Here is a 25,556-nt window from a genome sequence, read left to right on the forward strand (position 1 = left end):
GACACACATAAAAGGTAGAGAAATGGAATGTGGGAGAAGAGGGGCCTACATGAAGGGAACTTGTATGACTATGACTCATACAGGAAAGGGTTACTTCTTCCTACAGTGCCTTTGATGACCTAATAGTGTTTCTATTGACTATGGTTTTGTTGAACTCACCACCAGACCCAGCTCTACAGATCATTGTTTGGGCATTGTTTCAGTCCTATCCAACTCTTTGTGATCCATTTGGGTTTTTGTTTTTGTTTTTTGATTTAGTTCTTTTTTTTTTTTGCAAAGATACTTTAGTGGTTTGCTATTTCTTTCTTTAGTTCATTTTACAGATAAGGAAAACTAGACAGAGTAAAGTGACTTGCCCAGGATCACACAGCTAGGAAATGCCTGAGGCTGGATTTGAACTCATAAAGATGAGTCTCCCTACCTCCAGGCCAGGTACTCTGAAGCAAATTGTCTCATATCAGAAAGGAATTAACAAGGAATTTTTGGGCCCGGGTATTAGAGGAAGAATCGTAGAAAATAGTCAAAAGCCTTGACAATCCTAGTTTAAGGGCTTCTGCTCTCCTTGCTTACTTAATCTTAAGGAGGACTTATGACCTGGGACAATGATATGGACAAAAAGAGATCAGCTTTATTTTTTTCAAGAGAGAGCCTTATTAACAAACCTCCAGCAGATGGTAGCAAAGAGAAACAAATGGACAATATATAGCAGACTGGCTGAGGGTAGCAGATTCTTGGTGATAACCACAGCTAAAGATCAACCCTTAGCAGAGATGATATAACATGCAACCCAAAGTGGAGATGCAATTCCAACCAGAAAGAAGCACCCTGACATTATAAGAGCATATCTAAGGTTCTATAGCATAGGAAATTTGAATTGTCCTAGCCACATATCCCCTAACATCAGTGTCTCTCCATGCATATTACCTGGTGACACATATTTTCTGGGTTTGTGCATTCTGCCACTGTTGATGGAGTAACTTGAGAGAAAGCAAGATATTTTCTTAGCACTTTATTTGCTTTGCTGTTTGATTAAACCTTTTTTTTTTTCTTTGAAGTCATATGACTTCTGTTTGGCTTAAGTACAATGGTGGAGTCATGTGAGTCATGGTCTTGAATGAGAGCTGACCCATTAAATGCCTCAAACTTTAGTTTTCTGGGTACCATGTATAACTCCTCCTCCTCCCCCTACTCTTTGCAAATCTTACAATGACTTGCCCAAGATCACACAAATAGAAAAGATCACATTGGAATCCAGCTCTTCCACAGGAGGAAAAACATAAAACTTTGAATGGATGATCTCCCAGACTTCAGAAATAGAGAAATGAAAAGATGTCATAACTCAGAGCCTTTTCCTATTATTGTGGGTCAGTAAATCCATGCTTGAACAAAGATATGCCGCAGTGAGGGCAGTACCCAGGGAAATAGGTAAGACCAACTGAAAGCTAGGAATTCCCTTTTGTGGATTATATTTACAAAATCAAACTCTTAAGGAACTCAGAGAAGGTAAGCCAGTGACTACTAAGACAATGAAGAGCTTACTGGTTCCCTTCCGGAACAGAATTGTTGATGATGATTTTCCTAAGTGTTCCCTTTCTATTTCCAACTAATGCAATATCATCCAGCCCTACGAGTACCCGCATACTGATCCTAAATTCGCCTCCGCCTCTGCTTCTTCCTCGGTACAACCAGTAGTTCTCTGCGCATTCCTTAACGGGACACTGCTGCGACATCCCTATTTTTAGCTTTGACTCTGACACATGCATTAAGGAAAGCATCCCTGTGAAGGCTAGGGGCGGGAGAAGGCGGCGGGATGGGGGTGGGGGTGGAAGTGGGGGGGAGAAGAGGGAGGGGTGTCTGTCAGAGTCACGTGAGAGGGGGAAAAAAAGGAAGAGAGTGCACTTGGAATCCCGAACTCGCTGTGCCCCAGGGCTGGAAACTGCTGGATCCAGAACCAGAGAAGGATGCCTCCCTTGGGCCGCACAAATACCCAGGGACGCTCAGAAACGGTGCGCATGACGCAGATGCCATGACTGCCCCTTGGGCCCTCGGATCTGAGTGAGTGACAAGTGTTCCAGGCCCGGTGCGGGAGAGTAGTGTGCTGGAGAGTAGGGCAGCCTTGCACAGTTCGGCGGGTTCTAGTCGGAGAGGTATCTCTCCGGGCTCCGAAGCTGCTGCCCTGCACAGAGACTAAAGAGCGCCTCTGGTCCCTGAAGCTGCCGCGGGGGAAAGATGAAGATCTGGAGCTCCGAGCACGTGTTTGGGTGAGGAGGGAGCTCTGGCTTGTGGAGGGGGCAAAGGATGCAGAAAGTGACCAAGCTGGGGCCCACGAAAGTTGCATCTCAAGAGATGCAGGTATCTTGTCCTCCCGCCGTGAGTATCTGTATATGCTTTCAGCCGACGTTAGCCCAGAGCTTTAGTGCTCCCTTCATTCTGGGGGAAAAAAAAAATTAAATGTCAATGAGCTGTCTCATGCCTCTGAGGGCATGCATTTCCCCCTGTTGCCTACCCCATTAAGGATCTTTCATGTGATGTACAAATAATCAAGGCAGCTGCTTGGCAGTTAATTTTGAACATTTGTCTGTCCGGAGAGGGATTAGGCTTAGGGAAGCAGGGTTAGTTTTTTTAATACCCCAAAAAGCAAATACAAGAAATGAGAGGCCTAGTTCCTTCTTAGTTTCAATCCCATGATTGCTGCCTATTTGAAAATGGTTTGAGGAAGGCTTGATTTAAGTATAACAGAACCACAGATCTGATTTTCCTCAAAAAACACTTGCTCACAAAAAACAAGGTCAAGGGGTCCTTCAAGTAGAGAGTTTCTTTTTCCTCAGTTCCCTTCTTGGGAAATTAATCAGATGAACATTAGTAGACCGATAAATAAGGAAGCCAGTATGCCCGATGCTAAATCAGTGATTCCCTACCTATGATTTGTAAAGATTACAGTTTAGTGATTTGGAAGAAATAACAACAACAATAATAACTAATATTTACATGGTACTTACTATGTGCTAGACATTTTGTTAAGAGCTTTACAAATATCTCGATTTGATCTTCAAGGAGTAAAGAAATGAATCAGGGGTTAGGAATGAAGATAGATGGGAGAAGGAATGGTAAACCAGAGCCCAGCTTCTCAAACTGTGTTTTGGACCTATATGGGGTCACATAACTGAATGTGGGGGTCACAAAATTTGATTTATCATCAGTAAATGGTTGATTTGCATATCTATTTTATATACCTATACCAAGAGTCACTTAAAATTTTCTTCAGAGGAAAAATGCCATGAGTAGAAAAGTTTAAGAAACCCTGAACTAGAGGAACGAAAGGAGGAAAAAAGATATCAGAAGATTTGATAATTTGCCTTTGGAAATCAAATCCCACCAGTCATGAAACCTAAAGACTATGTTTTAGTTTCCTTGTAAGAGTAAGAATGTTTAAATTGTCTGTTAAAATTAGGAGAGGCGATCCTATTTCTGATCAAAAATGTATAAACTGAATCTCAGCAATGGCACTCCTCTTAAACAGCTTTTTTTTTTCATAATTATATCTTTTTAATTGACAGAACCCATGCCTGGGTAATTTTTTTAATTTAAATTTTATTTTATTTAATAATAACTTTGTATTGACAGAATCCATGCCAGGGTAATTTTTTACAACATTATCCCTTGCACTAGCTTATGTTTCGTTTTTTCCCCTCCCTCTTTTCACCCCCCCCCAAGATGGCAAGCAGTCCTATATATGTTAAATATGTTGCAGTATATCCTAGATACAATACATATTTGCAGAACCGAACAGTTCTCCTATAGCACAGGGAGAATTGGATTCAGAAGGTAAAAATAACTCGGGAAGAAAATCAAAAATGCAAATAGTTCACATTCGTTTCCCAGTGTTCCTTCTTTGGGTGTAGCTGTTTCTGTCCATCATTTATCCATTGAAACTCAGTTAGGTCTCTTTGTCATAGAAATCCACTTCCATCAGAATACATCCTCATACAATATCGTTGTCGAAGTGTATAATGATCTCCTGGTTCTGCTCATCTCACTTAGCATCAGTCCATGTAGGTCTCTCCAAGCCTCTCTGTATTCATCCTGCTGGTCATTCCTTACAGAGCAATAATATTCCATAACATTCATATACTGGGTAATTTTTTTACAACATTATCCCTTGCACTCACTTTTGTTCCAACTTTTCCCCTCCCTCCCTCTACCCCTTCCTCCAGATGGCAAGCAGTTCTATACATATTAAATATGTCACAGTATATTCTAGATACAATATATGTATGCAGAACTGAACAGTTCTCTTGTTGCACAGGAAGAATTGGATTCAGAAGGTAAACTAACCTGGGAAGAAAAACAAAAACGCAAACAGTTCACATTCATTTCCCAGTGTTCTTTCTTTTTGGGTGTAGCTGCTTCTGTCCATCATTGATCAGTTGGAACTGAGTTAGATCTCTTTGTCAAAGAAATCCACTTCCATCAGAATATATCCTCACACAGTATCATTGTTGAAGTATATAATGGACTCCTGGTTCTGCTCATTTCACTTAGCATCAGTTCATGTAAGTCTCTCCAAGCCTCTCTGTATTCATCCTGTTGGTCATTTCTTACAGAACAATAATATTCCATAACATTCATATACCACAATTTACCCAACATTCTCCAATTCTCCAGTTTCTAGCCACTACAAACAGGGCTGCCATAAACATTTTGGCACAGACAGACAGGTCCCTTTCCCTTCTTTAGTATCTCTTTGGGGTATAGCCCAGTAGTAGCACTGCTGGATCAGAGAGTATGCACAATTTGATAACTTTTTGAGCATAGTTCCAAATTGCCCTCCAGGATGTCTGGATGTATTCCCAATTCCACCAACAGTGTATTAGTGTTCCTATTAAACAGCTTTTCTTAAATAACAAAACGGACAGTTCTTTTTAGCTTTATTTCTCTACAGACTATTATAATTATGTTTAATTCATTTAAAAATGTAGAAAGTAATTTAATTTATGAAAAGTTTTCTAATCTACCCCTGCTTATTTTGCTGAGAAAATTGAGGACATGTCTACAGTGAGCTCTCTTTTCTTCCCCTTTTTATCTCAAAACCTCTTAACTTTATCCTCCATTTTCTTTCTTTCTCCAAGTCTCTGATAATGAGGTGATTCATCTTGCTGACGTTCACACACACCCCCTCCCCCCATCTATCCTTGATATTATTTCCTTCTATCTTCTCAAGCAGATTTCTTCCTCAACCAATCCTTATCCTCTGGTGTTCAGTTTTTCCCTGTCAGAAAGAGGCTTTTCTTCTACAGCCTTCAAACATTATTATGACTCCTTCATCATTTAAAAAACAAAACAAACTTTTACTAGATCTTATCATCCATCTAAACTGTTATCCTATATCTCTGTCCTCTTGCTCTCACTCAATAATTTGAAGCCTAGCTTCTGACCTCATTAATCGCATAAAACTGGGTTCTCACAAAATTACCAGTGTTCTCTTAATGATCAAATCTGAAGTAATATTTTCAACTGTGTAAAACTGTTGACTACCATGTTCTCGGTTTTCAAGGCACTATCCTTCTGGTTCTCCTCCCATCATTCTGATCACTTTTAACTATTCAGTTTGCTGGATGATTACCTATACCATGCTCCTGATCTGTGGGCATTACTCAAGGCTCTCTGTTTTGGACCTTTTTCTACTGTCTATACTCGTGATGAACTCATCAGGCTATCTAGCTTCAACAATTATTTCTGTGTACATGATTCCCAAATCTGCATATCTATCCCTCTCTCTATCTGGGCTTTCAATTCCTCATCACCAATTCTCTGTTGGATATTTTAAATTAAATGTCCCTTAAGATATCTCAAACTTAATATGACCAAAACAGAACTCTTTATGCCTCCTCCACCTATTCCAAACACATAATCATTCTTATATCACTCAGATTTGCAACCTGTGTGTTACCTTGGGCTTCTCACTCTCCTTCATCTCATGTATACATTTGGTTGCCAAATCTTATTTCTACCTTTCCTTCCAGTATTCTTACATCTCACACTTATCTCCACATACTCTTTGATCCTGTGCTCTCCTTACTTTACTGTTCCTTGAACAAGACACTCCATCTCCCAACTTTAGGTATTTTCACTGGCTGTTCTTCCCATCCCCTCATGCTGAAATATTCTCTCTCATCTCTGTCTTCTAGAGTCTATGAATTCCTTCAATTCCCAGATAGTCTATTGGAAATCTCTCCCAATCCCTTAATTCTGAAGCCTTCTTTTTAAATTATGTTCTCTATATATCTTGTTAGTACTTATTTGTATATTATCTCATCTTTTAGACTGTGAGCTTCTTGAGAACAAAGAGGATTTGGTTTGGTTCTGTCTTTTTGCCTTTCTTTACATCTTTAGTATAGTGCCTAAAACATAGTAGACACAACTGTTTATTGATTGATTCAGGTTTTTCCCACTCCAACCTGTCCTTCATACATATTTTACATGTTTAAAATATACATATGTAAATATATATGAAAAATGTACACATTATTTATATATACATATATATATGTATACACAAATATGCCCACATGTGTATTGTTTCCACCATTTAGAATGAAAATTTCTTGAAGGCAAGAATTTTGGGTTTTTTATAGAAAAAATTTTTTCTTATTATATAAGCCTCATAAGTACTTTATAAATGCTTAACGATTGCTTGCTTAGTGACTTCATCAACTCCCTTTTATTTAATTATTATCTCTGCAGATGGCACATAGATCTATATATCCACTCCAGTGTTTTTCATGAATTCTTTTCCAACCATTCTAATCACCAATGATCTGTTCGACATTTTACATTGGATATGTTCTACAGACATCAAAAACTCAATATGTCAAAAGGAATACTTGATATTTTTCCTTTCAAGTCTACTCTTCTACCAAATTTATCTGTTGTTATCAAGAGTACCATCATTCTTCCAGTTTCCCATGTTACTAATCTTGGTGTTACTCCAGACTCTTCCCTCTCCCTCACCCTATACGTCTAGTCATTTACCAAATTCTGTCAATTATTTCCACATCATCTCTCACTTCCAGTTCCTTCTCTCTAATCACAGACACCCTCAGTTCAGGTCTCATCACTTTTTGCTTAGAATCTAGCCTTCTAGAGTCTAGAGTCAGCTTCTAGTTTGACTATCATCCTTCTTCACAGAATTGCCAAAATGATTTTTCTTTGAGCAAAGATTTGTCCAGGTCACTCTTCAGTAATCTTCAGTGGTTCCCTGTTGCCTTTAGGGTACAATATAAATTCCCTTCAGGGCACTTTAAGTTCTTCACAACCTATATTTTCAGATTCTTTATTCATTGTTTATCTAACTAAATTCTATAGTCCACCCTTCTGGCCTTCTCTGTGTACTTCTCACATGGCATTCCATCTCAGTCTCCCCCATGTCCATCCATTATGTGTTTGCACAGATTCTCTGTCATGCCTAAAATACACATCCCCCTCGCTTCACCTCAAAGAATTTCTCACTTCCTTCAAGCACCATCCTATATATCAAGCCTTTCCTGATTGTTACAACTGCTTTTATCTTCCTTTCTAATTACATTATAATTAATTACCTTGTATTTTATATCCCCAGCACTTGGCACAGTGCCTGGTACATAGTAGATGTTTTATAAATGCTTATTGACTAAGTATCTTATGTTAATTTTTTATTTCTTCCATATACATACATTTTAAAAAGCCAAATCTATATGTACATGAATAATATATACATATTTATACACTTGCTCTCTCTACCTGAAGAATTTAGGCTATTCAAAATTGAGAATTGTTTCCTTTTTTATCTTTGTATCTTCAGTATCTAGTACAGTTCCTGATAAAATTAACAATCACCGAGTGATTGAGTTTAATTTTAGTTTAGTATGGATTTTACTATCCATCATGGAGGTACATTAAATATTTGTCACAGGTTTAAGTGATTTGTCAGTTATAAACAAAGTTACTATTGATGACTTTGAAAATTGTTTCAGCTGACTGTCTTGTCATTGAATTCTGGCTTTAGACCAAAAGCTAAATGGACTTTGACAGATATTCACTCAGCTCCTTATTAAGAACTATCATTTATGTTTTGTTCCATAAGACTGACTTATGAATGACATAATGCTGTCCAGCATAATTTTCTGTATGATAAAAACTAGAAGTACAACTTTCTGGTTGTGTTCAGGGGAAATATTTTGTTCTGCTAAGAGTCCTCAGTTTTTTCTTTCTAAGATTATAGATATTTCTTTGGTTTGTTTATTATGAATTTTTTCTCTTCACCTTTTTATTGGATTTATTATTAAGCCATTTGATTAGTACTTGATAAGTTTACTTTGAAGGAAAAAAAGATTGGGTATAAAGAAATTAGATATAATCAGCTTTGCTTGTTGGCATTAGTGTTCATGAGAAAAGCCCATGAGATCTAGAAATCATATCCAAGTATAATCTCAAAAGTAAGTCCTGATAAAAATAACCTTTTAGAAAAGCTGACAAGAAGAGCCATCTCACCATATTTTAAGATGGTCAGGCATTTTTTATATGGTAGACTTTTCTTGCTAATTTCATCCTGTAAAGATTATAATAGATTATAAACTACATATACTTTGGATAAATATCAAGGGATTACATTAGGCATGTAGAAGTTCAGTGATTTAAATATATAAATAATTTAAATATATAGTGATTTAAATATATAAATATAATACCAACCTCTAGATGATATCAAAAGTAGGTATATTTCTGATACTAGTGGGATTATTCTATCTATTTCATGATGGCACAAGTATACTGATAAAGGTTGAACAATTGGCTCTTTGAAGAGCTAGTTTTAAATTTAATTTGCATAATTATCATTTTCTCCATCTTTTCCTTACAGCTTTACAATTAACAAAATCAATCAATCGATCATATCAACTCCTGTAGAATTTACCAATTTCTGTTATATAAATGCTCACAATGAAGTTTTAATAATCTTGCCAGTTCATAATTTTTATTTCTGGCACACCCTAGAGAATACCTTTAAAATGATAAAAATCATCATTCATGTAGGACTATAGCAATAATATAAAGAAATTACATTAAGCAGCATGATGGTATGAATTCAGCATTAGAATCAGAGGACCTGAGATTCAGGATCTGTCACTCTAACTCTGGGCAAATCACTTAATTTTCTATGCCTTAATTTCCTCATCTGTAAAACTAGAATGATTAGATTATCACTAAGATAATAATTAGCCTTTATGTAGCACTTTAAGGTTTGCAAAGTGCTTTACAAACATTAAGTCATATTCTCCTCACAACAATCTTGGGAAGTGGATGATTTTAGTATAATTATTCAACAGTTGAGAAAACTAAGAGAGAGGTTAGATCACTTACACAGAGTCACACAATTAGTAACTGTATAAGATCACATTTGAATTCTGGTCTTCCTGACATCCTGTTCTAAATCTTGTAATTGCAATAACAGAGCCCCTTACATGAATGTGGGGCACTAATTTAGTAATCCTCTCTGTGATTATCAAGTATTTATCATGAATAGGAAAACTGATATAGGAAGAAAAAAATCATTTTCTTGTATTATAATGTAAGTTTTTTTTATTTCATTCTCTTATAAGATAGGTTAATTGTATCTATTAGTTCATGAAGGTACATAACATGGTGCTATTGGTTAGTTATTGCTAGATTTAATCAACAATAAAATAATAATAATTAGCATTTTTATAGCATTTTAAGATTTGCATAGGGGCAGCTAGTGGGGGGTGGGGAGTGGGGGTTGGATAGAGCACTAGCCCTGAAGTTAGGATGACACATACTAAGTGTGTGATCCTAGGCAAGTCACTTAATCCCAGTTGCCTTACCAAACAAACAAAAAAATAAATAAATAACAGATTTGCAGATAATATCCATATATTATCTCATTTGCTCCTTACAGCAATCCTGTGATGTAGATGCTATTATTTCCCCTTTTTACAGATGAGGAAACTGACACTGACAGAGGTTAAATACCCTGGGTTACACAGCTAGTAAATTTTTGAGATGGATTTGAATTCAGGTCTTTTAGTGCTCTTACTCACTGCACCGTCTAGCTGCTACATTTATTCCAATTTGGTTTTTACATTGTGAATAGAGGACTGCTACAATGAGAAACAAATAATACTTATGTACAAAGAAAAGAATTTAGTTATTACATAAATTTGCAATAAATTTAATTTGACTCATGATACATAATATGCTGTTTGATAAATATTGTGAATAGTAAAATAGTAAAATAGTAAAAAAAAAAATTACAGGGTTAAATGCCATTTTTTACAGTTTATCTTTTATTTTGTTTGGTCTTCCATTCTTATAATCAATATCGATCCTGATAGTTTTCCTTGGTACTGAGTACAACTTAGTACTTCATCTATATGAAAATTATTACTCTGAACTCCCAATTCAATTCAACAAGTGTTTATTGAGCAATTTTCACATTTACCAGGAACTCTGACAAGTCCTAGGCATGCAAAGAAAAAAACAAAATAGGATGAACCTACCCTAAAAGTTTTTGTTTGTACATGAGAAAACATGTACAGAGAGAAGTATATACAAAATGTGGACATAATAATTAGAAATAATTTTTCAGATGGAAGCAGGGGAGGACTAACAACTGGGAAGGAATGAAGAAAAGGCTTTCTCTAGAAAATAGCTCCTGATCTGGGCTTTGACAGATGCTAAGAGTGCCATGAGGAGGTGTTGAGGAATGCTAGTATTTTAGGCATGGTAACAGCTTATGTAAAGTCAAGGAGACAAGAATGCCATGTGTGCCCAACAGAAAGTGGGCAAATTTGGCTGAAAGTAGAGGCATAAGGGGGAGAAATATGAAATATATTGTGAAGGCCCCATCAAGTCTACAAGCATGGGGTAGGTAACGTATTAAATGGCAGAGGAATTTATATTGTTTTGGAGCCACTGAAGTTTCTTGAGTAGAGGAGCCACAATTATTTATACATGTTGTTTGTTTTCCTCTGTAGAATATAAATTCTTTGAGGAAAGGATTGTTTCATTTTGTCTTTATATTCCAAGTACCTGTCCCAGTGTTTAAGACATAGTAGGTGCTTAATAAATGCTTGTTGATTGATTGACATGGTCAGACATTGCAAGTCAGCAATATTAGTATTGTAACTATGCATAAGATGGGTTTTGGGGGATGGAAAAGACTTGAATTAAGGAAATTAGTCAATTTCAAGTCCAGGATAGAGGTGATGAAGGACTTGCTTTGTGTTATGGCTATATATGAGTGGAGAGAAAGGTGATGATTATGAGATATATATTCCAATAAATGACTCACTCATGTGTTCCAACACCTCCCACATGATGGACCAGATCTAAATTTCTCTATGATATTCCTTATGTCCTTATCTTATCCTACTCTCTCTTGGGAAGCACAGTGAATTGTCAATTATTCTTGACATTCTAAGGAGAGATAAAGGCTAGGAGGTTGTAAGTAACTTGTGGAATGTAAACTTGAAAGCCTGGTCACTATTTTATAGAATTGAGTGGGGAACACTTGTACTCAAATCTAGGACAATAGCACAGCTGAGCATTGTGCACATTCAGAACTGATTCAAGATTTCTACTATGTGGGCATCTTAAAAGGAAAGCTCTGTAAGGAGAGGTCTAAGCTAAACCAGTCAAGGGATAGTTGTATTTGGACATGGTTTATTCCAGATTCCCAGATAGGTAGAAAGAAGAAATCAATTATATTAGGACACCTGTTCTCTTGCCCTAGGGGAAAAAGCCTCTGGCATCTTTTGGGTTTTCCTCAGGGAAGCAGAGAGGTATCTCTTAGGGTAGAAACTGATGATAGTCTGTCCACTTCATAGCAAACCTAAAATAGGTTTTTCTTTAGAGCGTGCTTTAAACACAGTGTGATTCCTGGGGCAATGAGAATGAATCGCCTTGCTCTGCCCCCAAATCTCTCAACTTTCCTTTTCTCTGCATGTCTAAAAATTTTCCATTAAGGAACAGACACTTCCATTATCATGGAGTTGGAATAAAAATCTTGAATTACATCTTTTTTTTAAAAAAAATTGCTTTCTAGGACTAACATAGTGCCTTCAACATTGTTAAGTGCTTAGTATCAAGGAATTCAAACAAGGAATAGAAATTCTTGGGAGAGGGGTACCTCTCAGAGAGTGTCTGGTGTTTGGGAATAAAAGATAGGGGGCCAAATTAAAAGCAAAGATTTATTAGTATGCCAAGGAAGGCTGTTCTTGCTCAATAGCAGTTTCAGCTTCCTAGGATACAGATTGAATTTTTATAACTTTTCATGCCCACTTAGAGTATATAACCAATCAGCATTCTAAGTCAACTTAGATCAAATAAGTAAAATATTTAACAGGAAAGGGAGGAAGGAAATCATCTGAGGGAAAAAAAGGATTATTTGAAATGTAATTGGCAGGACTTATTATAAGAAAACAGTCACTATTGAAAGGCAGAAAACAAAAGGAAATGATCAAGTATTTTTACAATTGTGAAGGAAGTTCTTTTAGGCCAAACTCTTATCTAAGAACAAGTAGTTGTTATAACAGTTGATGAGACCATCTGCTTTATGGTATCTTTGAATGGTTTTATTTCTCTTTCAATAGGGGTTGGGGTTAAGATTGCAGGTAGTTGGGGATTCATCCATCAATGTTGCAAAATAATTGTGCCTCCTTTTTTATCCTGCTTTAGTAAATATTCCTTGGGTAAGGCTAAAAGGATAGGTCACTCATGCCTCACTCTTTGTGACCATGTTTGGAGTTTCTTGGCAAAAGTAGTTGAGCGGTTTATTATTTCCTTCTCATTTCATAGGTGAGGCAACTGAGGTAAATTGTGTTAGGTGACTTGCCCAGGGTCATACAAGTAGTGTTTAAGACCAAATTTGATTTTATGAAGATGAGTCTTCCTGACTCCATGCCCAGTGCTTTATTCACTGTTCTACTTATTTATTATATGAATTATGAATCTATCATTCAGTATTTATTAAACACTTAAGGTGTGCCTGGTACTGTGGGTTCTATCCTCTAGGGATGCAAATACACTAAATGAAATAATTCCTACTTGCAGGGAGATTAAGAATTCTTTTGCCTGTTACTGTATCTCATTTCATTAATGAAATGTTTTGTTAAGAGGAGGAGCTGGACACTAAACATTTTTCCTTCCTCCCTGTATATAATCACAGGTGGCTGAAGTGCTACTATAGTAATGAGGTATTAACGTTTTCTTAAATGTGAACACTTTTTTAAAAAACTGAATCAGGAGGAATGAAGCCAAGTAGCCGAAAAATGGTCATGAACCTGGAGGGCTTTAAATAGCTAAGCTTGCAGTAGGTTTACTAGTTAAATTCATCTAATTTAGAACAGTTTTGTGAAGTGTCTGTGGGGACTGGGAGAGGGGATTTTTTATAAAAATGGAAAAAGGAGACATTAGAGCAGTGTAGAACTATAGGTATAAGTTGCTCTGACCATGTGTGCTCCCCACATGTGTGCTTTTCTACTAGTGTATGTTCCCCACATGTGTAAGAAAATTTTGTTTACCTGCTGACTTAAGAAGGAAGCAGATTGGTAAGGGCCCATGAATTATAATTTTAGAATAAGTATAATAGAAATTTGAAGTACTATTTTATACAGAAATTCATGTTCAACAAAAGGTTCTGTTTAGTTCCAACTATAGTATAATCAGGGATTGAACTTGGTGACTGGAACTCCTTTATTAACACCCAAGGTACCAAGTCATTGACTAACCATAGGTGCCCAATGATCCGTTACCCAGCTACTGAGCAACTGCCTTGATGACCTACCTGATCCTCTAGATTGTATTCCTAATGGTGATCTAAATAAAAGTTACTATTCAAGTTGACCTTGCACAGTCTCTATCCAGATCCAGCTCATGATGCTCAATGTTTCCCATTTTGGTAGTCGCTTAGCCCATCGGGAAAATGAGAAGGCTGAACTAAGTGGACTATGAGCTAGAAAACACTAGAGCTATGATCCTTTCACTAAGTAAGTTGCTGATTCAAACATCAGTTTTTCCTCCAGTAATGAAAATACAACACAGATGTGCATGATTTATCTACCTATCAATAAACATTTATTGATAATGCTTATTTTTTTAAGGCACTGTGGATACAGACAGTAACTATCTCTGACTGTAAGCAATTTTATATTCTGTAAGGACAGTAAGTGTATATGTGTATATAACATATATATATGGATATATGTTTTATATGTGCAAATATATATAGGACTAAAACAACATATATGCTCTAAAATGCCATATATTAAATATCTATGGCATGGTTGAAATGACTGGATAATCAATATAATACATACGTATACATTATATATGTTGTATAGTCATTTCAATCATGTTCAACTCTTCATGACTCCATTTGGGGTTCTCTTGGCAGAAATAAGTGGAGTGATCTGTCATACCTTGCTCGGCTCATTTGACCCTGAGGAAACTTAAGACAAATATAATCAAATATTTTGGCTAGGGTCACATGGTTTATAAGTGTCTGAAGCTGGATTTGCACTCAGGTCTTATTGACCTCAGATTCAGCACTCTGTTACACCTAGCAAGAGCAACAACAACAAAATTTTAAAAGGAGGCACTATCTGCAAGTGAAATCTGGATAGGTTTCATGGAGGAAGTGACTGATCTTTAAAGGAAGTCCAGAATTCTAAAAGATACTAGAAAGAAGACCAATTTGGTTGGGTAATAGAGTGTGTGAAGGAAAATAGTATATAAATCTAGAAAGATATGTTGGACATTATGTGATGTTCAACTTTGATAGACTACAACTGTTCTCAGCAACACAATGTTATAAGACAATTCCAAAAGACTCATAATGAAAAACGCTATCCATAAACAGCGAAAGTCTGTAGTCTGAAAGCATATTGAAGCACACAATTTTTATTTTTTTGGTTTTTTCTTCCTGTGTTTTTTCCCTTTTGTTCTTAATCCTCTTCCATAACTTGACTAATATGAAAATATGTTTAATATGATTGCACATGTATAAACTAAAAAAGAAAGAAAGAAAGAAATGTTGGAGCTAGGTTGTGATTGTCTTTATAAAAAAAGGAGCATGTATTTATTTGATCCTTGAGGTAGTAGAGAATTTGGAATTTGTAGAGAATTTGTAGATTTGTGGAGAAAAAGAATTCTATGGTAAATGCTTTTTTTAGAAAAATAATATTTTGTGTGTCTATGTAGAAGATAAATTGGGATGATGAGAAGCCTAAGGCAGAAAGATAGATTAGGAAGCTACTGTGATAGTCAAACTGAAAGATGGCAAGAGCTTGACTAAGGTAGTAGCTATGTGAGTGGTGATAATGCAATATATACAAGAGGTATTGTGGAAATTGAAATGTGATTTGGCCACCAAATGATTATGAACAATTTTTGGATGAAGATATGAAAACCTCTTCTAGTCATATAAAAATGCTCTAAATCACTATTGATTAGAGAAATACAAATTAAGACAATTCTGAGATACCATTATACACCTTTCAGATTGGCTAAAATGACAGGAAAAGATAATGAGTGTTGGAGGGGATGTGGGAAAACTGGGACACTGATACATTGTTGGTAGAGTTGTGAACTGATCCACTGTTCTGGAAAACACTATGAAACTTTGTCCAAAGGGCTATCAACTGTGCATACCTTTTGATCCAGCAATATCTTTATAGGGTCTGTATCTCAAAGAGATCATAAAAAAGGATTCACATGTGCAAAAATGTTTGTAGCAGTCCTTTTTGTAGTGGCAAGGAACTGGAAACTGAGTGGATGCCCATCAGTTGGAGAATGGCTGAATAAGTTATGGAATATCTTATTGTTCCTTAAGATATGATCAGCGGGAAAATTTCAGAAAGACCTGGGAACTAATGACATGACTAGAACAGGAGATAATTGTACACAGCAGCAGCAAGATTATATGATGATCAATTCTGATGGACATGATTCTTTTCAACAATGAAATGATTCAGGTCAGTTCCAATGGTCTTATGATGAAGACAGCCATGTGCTGTCAGAGAGAGGACTGTGGACTGAGTGTGGATCACAATATAGGATTATCACCTAATTTATTGTTGTTTGCTTACTTTTTGTTTTCTTTCTCATTTTTTTTTTCCTTTTTGATCTGATTTTTCTTGTGCAGTATAATTGTGGAAATATGTATGATCCAGCCATTCTAGAGAGCAATTTGGAACTATGCTCAAAAAGTTATCAAACTGTGCATACCCTTTGATCCAGCAGTGTTTCTACTGGGCTTATACCCCAAAGAGATACTAAAGAAAGGAAAGGGACCTGTATGTGCCAAAATGTTTGTGGCAGCCCTGTTTGTAGTGGCTAGAAGCTGGAAAATGAAAGGATGCCCATCAATTGGAGAATGGTTGAGTAAATTGTAGTATATGAATGTTATGGAATATTATTGTTCTGTAAGGAATGACCAGCAGGATGAATACAGAGAGGACTGGTGAGACTTACATGAACTGATGCTGAGAGCAGAGAGAGAGAGAAATGAGCAGAACCAAGAGATCATTATATACCTCAACAATGATACTGTTTGAGGATGTATTCTGATGGAAGTGGATCTCTTCGATAGCCTTAATTGATCAAAGATGGACAGAAGCAGCTACACCCAGAGAAAGAACACTGGGAAATGAATATAAACTGCTTGCATTTTTATTTTTCTTCCCGGGTTATTTATACCTTCTGAATTCAATTCTCCCTGTGCAACAAGAAAACTGTTCGGTTCTGCACACATATATTGTATCTAGGATATACTGTAACCCATTCAACATGTAAAGGACTGCTTGCCATCTGGGGGAAGGGGTGGAGGGAGGGAGGGGAAAAATCGGAACAGAAGTGAATGCAAGGGATAATGCTGTAAAAAATTACCCTGGCATGAGTTCTATCAATAAAAAGTTATTAAAAAAAATGAAATATGTATGGAAGGAATGCACATGTTTAACATACTGGAGTACTTGCTGTCTAAGAGAGGGGAGAGGGGAGAGAGAAAGAGAAAAAATTTGAAATACAAGATTCTGCAAGGGTGAATGTTGAAAATTATCTATACATATATTTTTAAAATAAAAAAATTTTAAAAAAAGAAAAGAAAAAGTATGTAAATCAAAAGCTAATATTATTTACAATGGGATCACAAAATCATATATAAGAATATAGAATTAGACTAGGAAGAGAATTTAGAGATTGTCTAATGTAGCTCCCTTACAGCTGAAGGATATTAGGCCCATAAAAGTTAAGTGACTTCCTTGGGGTCATTTAAATAATAAGTGAAAGAGATGGAATTTGAACTTGGGCTCTCTGATGCCAAATCCTACACTCTATCCATTGTGCCATGCTGAGGAAATACTAGAAGACTCCCAAATAAATGTACAAATAAAGTAAGAAGACTCCTTTTTCTGGCCATTAATAGAATGTTAGAAATAAAAAGCAATAAGAGAAGAGAAAGAAACATTTTTTTAAAACCTATAAAAATAGTCAAACAAAATATTTTTATCTACTGATGATATAAGAAGGAATGCTTAGATAACCAGCAAAGAATAAAAATAACAGTTCTTAAAAAAACTGAGCTCAAAAAAATTTTTTAAACTAGCTATAGTTTTCAAAAGCAGCTAGGGATCAAGTAAAGACAATCTAATCCTGATAATTAATGGCTTCAGTAGAATAGCAAATAGATCTGTAAAATTAATAGCATTTCTACATTATGATTATATTGAAAACAGTAGGAAAGTATGCAAAATGGGGAGATTAAAATGTTTATAATCCTTTGACCCAGACATCATACTCCTTGACATATGCCCTGAAACAAAATATTCATTTAATAGTTTTTTTGGAAGCAGAGAACTGTTATAAAAAAAAAAAAGATGCCTGCAAACTAGGGGAAACACTAACCAGATTTTTCTTTATAATTGTAATAAACTATCACTGTGCTATAAAAATAATAAATATGAAGAAACCAGAGAAGTGTGAAAAGAAAAAACTAATGTAAAATGAAATAAAGAGACCATAGAAAACAATATAGGTGATGACTATGACAGAATAGATGGAAAGAACTCAAAAAAAAAGAAGAAAAAAAAACCTGAAATTGAGCTCTAGGTCATTATAATGGCATTACTTGGTCTCAGAGAAGTGTTGAAAAAATGTACTTCTCTCCTTTCATTGTACAGATGGGCACAATAGGTATGGAAGATTGCATATATAGTTAGATATGGTTGATATGTTGATTTGTTTTATTGAATTGTCTTTTTAAATTTTTTTTTTGGTAGAAGAATGACTTAATTGGTATGGATGAAAGGAATATTTAGAAATGGAGCAGATGTAAAAGCAAAAATATCAGTGAAAATGAAAAGTAAATTTTATAAAAATTGCTACTCCTGAAGTTTATTGAAGAAATGACAGGCACAGGAAACATTTTAGTAGTACTCGTGAGATTTGCTAGCTAGATGGCATAGAGGAGGAAATGCTAGACCTGGAATCAAGAGATCTTTATTCAAATGCAATTTAGAATGCTTACTAGCTGTTTGACCCTGGGCAGATCACTTAACCTGTACAGCTATTTCTTTATCTGTAAAGTGGGGATAATAATAATATCTATTATACAGTGTTGTTATAAAGATCAAATGAAATAATATTTATAAAGCATTTTGCAAATCTTAAAGCAATATATAAATTCTAGCTATTATTATTTCTAAATGTAGGTTTGATCTGGGAGTTGGGTATTAATAGTCCAAGTATCTTTACATATGTAAGCATATTTTTAAAAATGCTAGTGTGCCAATTCATATGGCTAATTGCATTTTTCCCATAGCCATCCATGGGACACTGTCATCAAAGCTGCTATGAGAAAATATCCAAATCCTATGAACCCTTGTGTAGTAGGAGTGGATGTGTTAGACAGGAACCTTGATAACCAGGGCAGGTTACATAGCCATCGTCTTCTCAGCACTGAGTGGGGACTTCCAACTCTTGTGAAAGCGGTAAGTTCTTATATGAAATTATTCTTTTTAAATAGCTCTCTATACCATAATCTTTGTTGTTCTAGAGATGTCAGTCAAACTATCTGCTAAACAGTTAAGAACATGATTATTATTTTGACATAAATCTTGCTTTTAAGTATTTGCTCCTTTTTAGTTATTGACACATTGGCCATTTGTGAGTTTCTGTCATAGATTTTCTCAACACTTAGGACTTTTTTTATTTTTCAGGTCTTGGGAACCAATAGGACTTTGACATATATTCAGGAGCATTCTGTTGTAGATCCAGTGGGGAAAAAAATGGAGCTGTGTTCTACTAATGTAAGTTAATAAATTGAGTGTGGAAAGAATTTTAATTTTTTTGTAGAATAAAGTTTATGATTTTATCTTCAAAACACTCTCAAATTTTTGACTTAAGAGGGTGTTTCTTAGTAAACAGAGTAGAGATATTCATAAGTATTTTTAGAGCTACTTTTTGTTATTTAATTTTTTTAAAACAACAGTGCCTTCTATGTCTTCTGACCAAAACCGTGAGGAAAGAACATGAGCTTGAGTTGCAGTTATCTTTTTTTTTTCTGAAGAAGCATAAAGAAAATGACTGCATCCCTACCTTTATGCCAACTCTGAAAAGTGCACATCTTTATAGGAGTCTTGAATTTAAGAATACTATTGGATAAAATTAAAAATTTTAGAGACTCCTATTAACCTTTATGTATGATAGTTCCAAGTATGGTAATTGTAAATTACAGAATCTCTGAATTTCAGAATGAGAAGGGACTGCCAATGCATACATGAAAAAGAATCTCCATGTACTTGACAAGTATTTTGCTTGAAAATTCCCATTGAGAAGGAACCCATTCATTTTTGAGAAAGTCTATTTCATTTTAGGATAGCATTAATTGTTAGAAAGTCTCCCATCCATAAAACTAAATTTACTTCTCAGCCACTTCCAATCTTGGCTACTTGTTCTTCTGAACCAAACTGACCAACTCTAATCCCTCATTAGAAGACAATTCTTTAAATACTTGAAGACAGCTACCATGTCCACCACCTAACCTTTTTTTCCCTCAATTAAATATGACTAATTCTTTTATCACTTCCTCATGTGGTATAGTTTCAAGGTCCTTGACCATCCTGTTCACTCTTCTCCAGGTGATCTTTAATCATCAAGGGCTAGACTTAGTAAAATTGGATTGAAATCTTATCTCTGATGCTGTTTGGTTGTATGATCATGGACAAGCCAATTAACCATTTCTTTTGATTGTTATTTTCCTCATCTGTAAAATTAGGAGACTCAAAAGCTGGGAAGTAATTTGGTATAACAAATAAAAAGGCAGTCTCATGATCAAATAGTACTGGGTTCAAGTTCTCCTTCCGATATATACTGTCTGTGTGATTTTGGTCAAATCATTTAACTTTTCAGTGCTCCCAAACAGCTCTCTAAAGTGTAAAAAAAGTTGACAACTTCATTGATAAAGGAAGTTTCCTTATTTGGGAAGACCTTATACAATGAAGTAGCAAATCTAGTACTATCACTAGCCTTAATATCTACAGTACTTAACCCACAGGGTTTATAGTGTGGCTTATAAGAGCTAATGTATATAAAGCACTTTATAACTTTAAATTCCTGTATAAATATTACTGTCATTCTCAGTTTCATCAATCTCCTTACTAAAATGTGGTACCAAGAATTGAATATAACCTTCCAGATGTGGAATGAATATGACTGAATATGGTAGAACTATTACCTCCTCAGGCCTGGAAACTGTCTTTCTTAATGTATTCTAAGATCAAATTTGCTTTTTTGTCTGTCATGTCAGTTGATCTTGCACTACATTAAACCCCCAACAAATTTGAATGTTTCCACATACAAAATAACAGAAAGAATATGAAATCACTTTTAGAGTATTTTGCATTTTTTAAAAAGTACATAATTAATAGTTTCCTTCTTCTTACATCATTTTTTAAAAGTACGTAATTAAAAGTTTCCTTCTTCTCCATGAATTACACCTTCCCCAAAAAACATCACACTAATAAAATATCAATCCAAATAGATTCAAGGACAAATTCCACTTGAGATATCCTTCTAAGTTTATATCCAACCATAATTAACTACCTGTTGAGTCTGCTCTAGCCCACACTATTCTATCTTGTCCACAAGAAAAATATGAGCAACTTTGTCAACACTGTGCTCAAATTCTAAGTAAGTTTTATCTATAGCATGTCCTTGATCTTCTAATCTGGTGACTCTATCAGGAAAAAGAAAAGGAAATGAGATTAGTCTGGCATGACCTATGCATGATAAAACCATGCCAACTTCTTATCAACATCTCTTACTTTTCTAAATGTTTAGCAATTTTGCCTTTCAGAATATATTATAGAGTTTTGGCAGGCATCAAAATCAATGAAGTATATATTATAGGTACCACTCTTTCTCATTTTTTGAAAATAAAGACATTTGCTCTTTTATCTTGTGGCACTTCTTTGACTATCTGTGAACTTCAAGTTTCACTGAACGTAGCTGTGCAGTCATGGCTCAGTTAGATCTAGTGATCTGAACTCCTTAAGGACAGCTCAGTGCTCTCTCACTATCTTCTCAGTTATCACAGTTTCAGGTTCCTTGTAGTCATATTTATTCTGCCCTTTCTAGTCCAAAAGTTGTTCTTGGCAGAGGAAACAGAAACATAAGAATTTCCTAGTTCTGCTTTCTCTCTGTTGTTGTTATCCTTCCATCAACAGTGAGCATTCATGCTATCCCTTCTCTGATTTTCCTTTTTTCCCCCTGGCATATAAAACAAAAACCCAATTTTGTGATTCTTAGATTTCCTCACTCGTAGCTCTTGAATTTTAACTCTCCTCACACTGTTGTTCCTTTGTATTAATTCTCCATTTCATTTCCTAAGCTTATGTCTTTTTTTAAAAAAAAAGCTTTAAAAAAAGCACTGAGTCAGTCAATAAGTTCCCTGGCCATATACATTAGTCTCTTTAGACAACTGTCCATTTTTGAGCACTTCTCATCCATGTAACAATTCTAAGCTCTCTAGAGATTTCAAACCTGACTCTTTAAAAAAAATATATAGCTTTTTATTTTCAAAATACATGCAGATGTGTTGGATTACTTGCCATCTAGGAGAGGGAGTGGGGGGCGGGAGATTGGAACACAAGGTTTTTCAAGGATCAGTGTTGAAAAATCATCCTTACATATATTTTTGCAATAAAAAAACTTCAATTAAAAATACATGCAAAGAATTTTCAACATTCACCCTTGCAAAACCTTGTGTTCCAAATTTTTCTCCCTCCCTTTCTCCTACCTCTCTCCCCTAGACAACAAATAATACAATACATGTTGAACATGTGCAGTTCTTCTCTACATATTTCCATATTTATAGACCTGACTCCATTCATCAAGAGGTTGGTTTTGATTTTCTTAGGGCTGTGAGAGTCTCTTAATTACAGGCTATATAAGACCTTAGTAGTTCCAGGAGTTTGTGCTGCTTTTGATCTCTTGAAAACGAGACCTGGATTTGGCATTAAGGGAGTTGAAAAGCTCATAAAGCTATCAAGTTCCAAAGCTTTAATTTTTTAGGCTATCATTAAAGGAAAGTTTTGCACAGATAGTTGATAAATTTTGACTTTGCTGATACAAAGCATAAGTTACTTTTAAAATGGAGATAATCATTCTAAATGACACAAACTTTGTTTATAGGTCTAAAACACTCTTATGAGTTCCTGAGGAACTTGTATTTCAAGATGAATCTTTTGGATATGTGTGGAGAAAATAGCTAACTCATTCCCTTGAGAACTAACTGAAGAATATATTGTCCTTTTTCACAACTGCTGGAACTTCTTGATTGTGTTGGAAATATTCTGAAAGCTAATACCATTCTCAGCAGGGAAGATAAGCAAGTGGAAGTTAACAACAGGAATACCTAGGTGATAACTTCCCCTGAGGTCTATGGGATGTTGCTTCCTGTCTGGTCTCAATAAGGACTATTATTTAAAGTGACAGAACATAGGCAATTGATGAATTATGATTTGGGGAGACCTTAAAAGAAGAATTTAAAAAATGGAAGTTTTCTGTTTGTTTTTTTAAAGATCACACTCACAAATTTGGTGTTGGTGAATGAGAGGTTGGTGTACACACCTCATCCTGACAATCCTGAAATGTAAGTAGTCATAACTTAACTTTTGCAAGTCAAATTTGGAGGGTGAGGACAGGGGGCAGAAACGTTGTCTTTAATGCCAGTGAATTCTTCTGGGTATGCTCCTCTATAGGACGGTGCTGACACATGAAGCAGTCATCACTGTGAAGGGATTTAGCTTAGGCAGCTACTTGGAAAGCTTAATGGCAAACACCATATCATCCAATGCACGGAAGGTATGTATTGCAAGCTCCAGTGCCATGGGTGCATATGTTGCTAAAATTCAAGGTATGAAATATTTTAATCATTATCTTCCTCTTGTGCTAAGTTCCAAGAGTCACAATTTCCACCAAATAAAGTTCTAGACAATACAATATGGGTTAAGTGCCTAGAGACCTAGACTTAGATGAGAATATTTCAATCAGTAGAGAGAGGGCCAGTAAAGTTAGCAAATAAATCATACCAAATCGGCTTCTTCTGAAATGTTAAAGGCTCAATGAATATTTCATTAAAACAAAGTCAAGAAAGATAGTATGGATTTCCAATACTTTCATATTTAAGTGCATTTTGCTGAATTTTTGATATTGGTGAAATGACTTCCCTAAGGATTCCTGAACCCCAGTGCATCGAATCTGATGGAATGAGGGTAACGACACACAGGAACCACAGTTAGAACAAGATGTTGAGGCAGAAGTGTGCTTTATAGCACCAACATTGGAAAAGATAATGGAGGGTATCTTAGTAAGTCATTCGTGCTTCCTACTTTTTTCCCAGTCTATAACCCACCTCATCTAGGATCACAATTGGAAAGATAGCCAGGAGTGTCTGAGAATTGATGATAAAATTGATAAAATCTCCTCATACTTCTATTGTATATGAGTTCTTTGAGCTCACTAGAAGAGAAAAGACTTAAAAATCCAAGGTATATATATCACTTAGTAAGTCAGGTCCATTGCTTTCAGTCTTGTCATCTGGTAATTTCTCTGGCTTATTTAATTCTGAAAATCTGAAAATCATTTTGTTCTTCTTTCAGGTCTTTACATTTTGTATTCATTCAACCCCAAAGTCACATACTGGTTGAAAATCATTGTTCACATAAATCCTAGGATGATAAAACAGATTTAGAGTTATCTAGTCCAACCATGAGACTCAGAGATACTAGAGGATTTACCTAGGCATACACAGGCAAAACTGAACTTTAAAAAAAATTTTGCAAGGCAATTGGGGTTAAGTTGCATAGGGTCACACAGCTGGTAAGTGATTGTTCTTTCAATTGTTGTAGACTGTTGGTTTTTTTTTTTTTTTCCAGCTTTACTGACAGTGCTCTAGAGTGATAGTTGAAAAGTCTCACTTTATTTTGTAAATCTTTTCTGTGTTGCTCCAGGGGTGGGCTGCTATTGAGTGGATAATTCAAAATTCTGAAAGTGCTGTAAGCTAACTGCATCCACACCTACCATTTGGGATAAATAGTGGTAACTACAGCATTATTGACCCTGGTATAGCATCTTACCATTTTATTGAATGTGTGCATGGTATGTTGTTTGGGGGAATGGGAAGTGGGAAGGAGGAGTTTACAGATTCCTTTGCATGAACTGTGTAACACCATTCCCTTAGCACCCTTACTCATACTATAAGACAGGGATTGAAAACTGGAGATCTCAGGTTCCATTTACCCAAGTGAATTTCATTCACTAGAATATGGCTCAAGAAATGCCTTGTCCAAATGGAGTGAGCTATTTTTTGGATCCTTTTAAACCCTGTTATAGCCCATTATGAATTTAATTTGGGTCTTGACTTACAAATCAAAGCAAGTACCATAGAGTAACATGCTGCTATTTTTATTTCTTGAAAGCTGAAAAAGTAATCTGTTCTTTCATGTTGACATTGGCTCTTGGATTGAGGGCAAATTTGTTAAACAGTGTGAAATAGGTCATTCAGACTCACATGCTGCATTTTCTCCTAAAAAGACAACATGGCAAAATAGAAGAAAGCATCAAGAGAGATAAGAATATGAATCCAAAATTCCTGCCTATGTGACCATAAAGTTTTTTTTAATGATCTTTGAGCCTTTCTTTCCTCAACCATAACGTGAGGGGATAATATCCATAATATTTCTTTCACAGGGTTGTTGTGAGGATCCAGTGTTTCTTAGCTTAGTGCCTGGCACATACTAGGTGCTTAATAAATGTTTATTATTTTTATAATATAAATGTTTAAAATATAAATGTTTATTATAATTTAGTTAAAATATTTGCAAGATTAAAATGTTATGCAAACATGAGTTATTATTTTATGACAAGATTTTATTTCTTTTTTTTTTTTTTTGAGACAGTTGGGGTTAAGTGAGACAATTGGGGTTAAGTGACTGGCCCAG

At 35.5% G+C, this 25,556-nt stretch overlaps 1 protein-coding gene across 3 annotated transcripts in view; it reads left to right on the plus strand.

The window, feature by feature from the left end:
* Window positions 1-1,839: 1,839 nt before the first annotated feature.
* Window positions 1,840-25,556, plus strand: part of PRELID3A (PRELI domain containing 3A) — a 32,710-nt gene continuing 8,993 nt past the window's right edge. The window contains exons 1-6 of one of the 3 annotated variants that reach the window (XR_007949362.1): window positions 1,840-2,261; window positions 18,875-19,043; window positions 19,272-19,361; window positions 23,136-23,206; window positions 23,316-23,418; window positions 24,567-24,678. Coding sequence is in view for 2 of the 3 variants with exons in the window: in XM_051970487.1 (XP_051826447.1) it covers window positions 2,230-2,261; window positions 18,875-19,043; window positions 19,272-19,361; window positions 23,136-23,206; window positions 23,316-23,418; window positions 24,567-24,620 (519 nt within the window). In the remaining variant the exon portion in view is untranslated. The remainder of the gene's footprint in view (window positions 2,262-18,874; window positions 19,044-19,271; window positions 19,362-23,135; window positions 23,207-23,315; window positions 23,419-24,566; window positions 24,679-25,556) is intronic. The other 2 variants (XM_051970487.1, XM_051970486.1) reach the window with 2 other exon arrangements.

This window comes from Antechinus flavipes, chromosome 1 (assembly GCF_016432865.1).
Source record: "Antechinus flavipes isolate AdamAnt ecotype Samford, QLD, Australia chromosome 1, AdamAnt_v2, whole genome shotgun sequence".
In the NCBI taxonomy this organism is placed as follows: domain Eukaryota; kingdom Metazoa; phylum Chordata; class Mammalia; order Dasyuromorphia; family Dasyuridae; genus Antechinus; species Antechinus flavipes.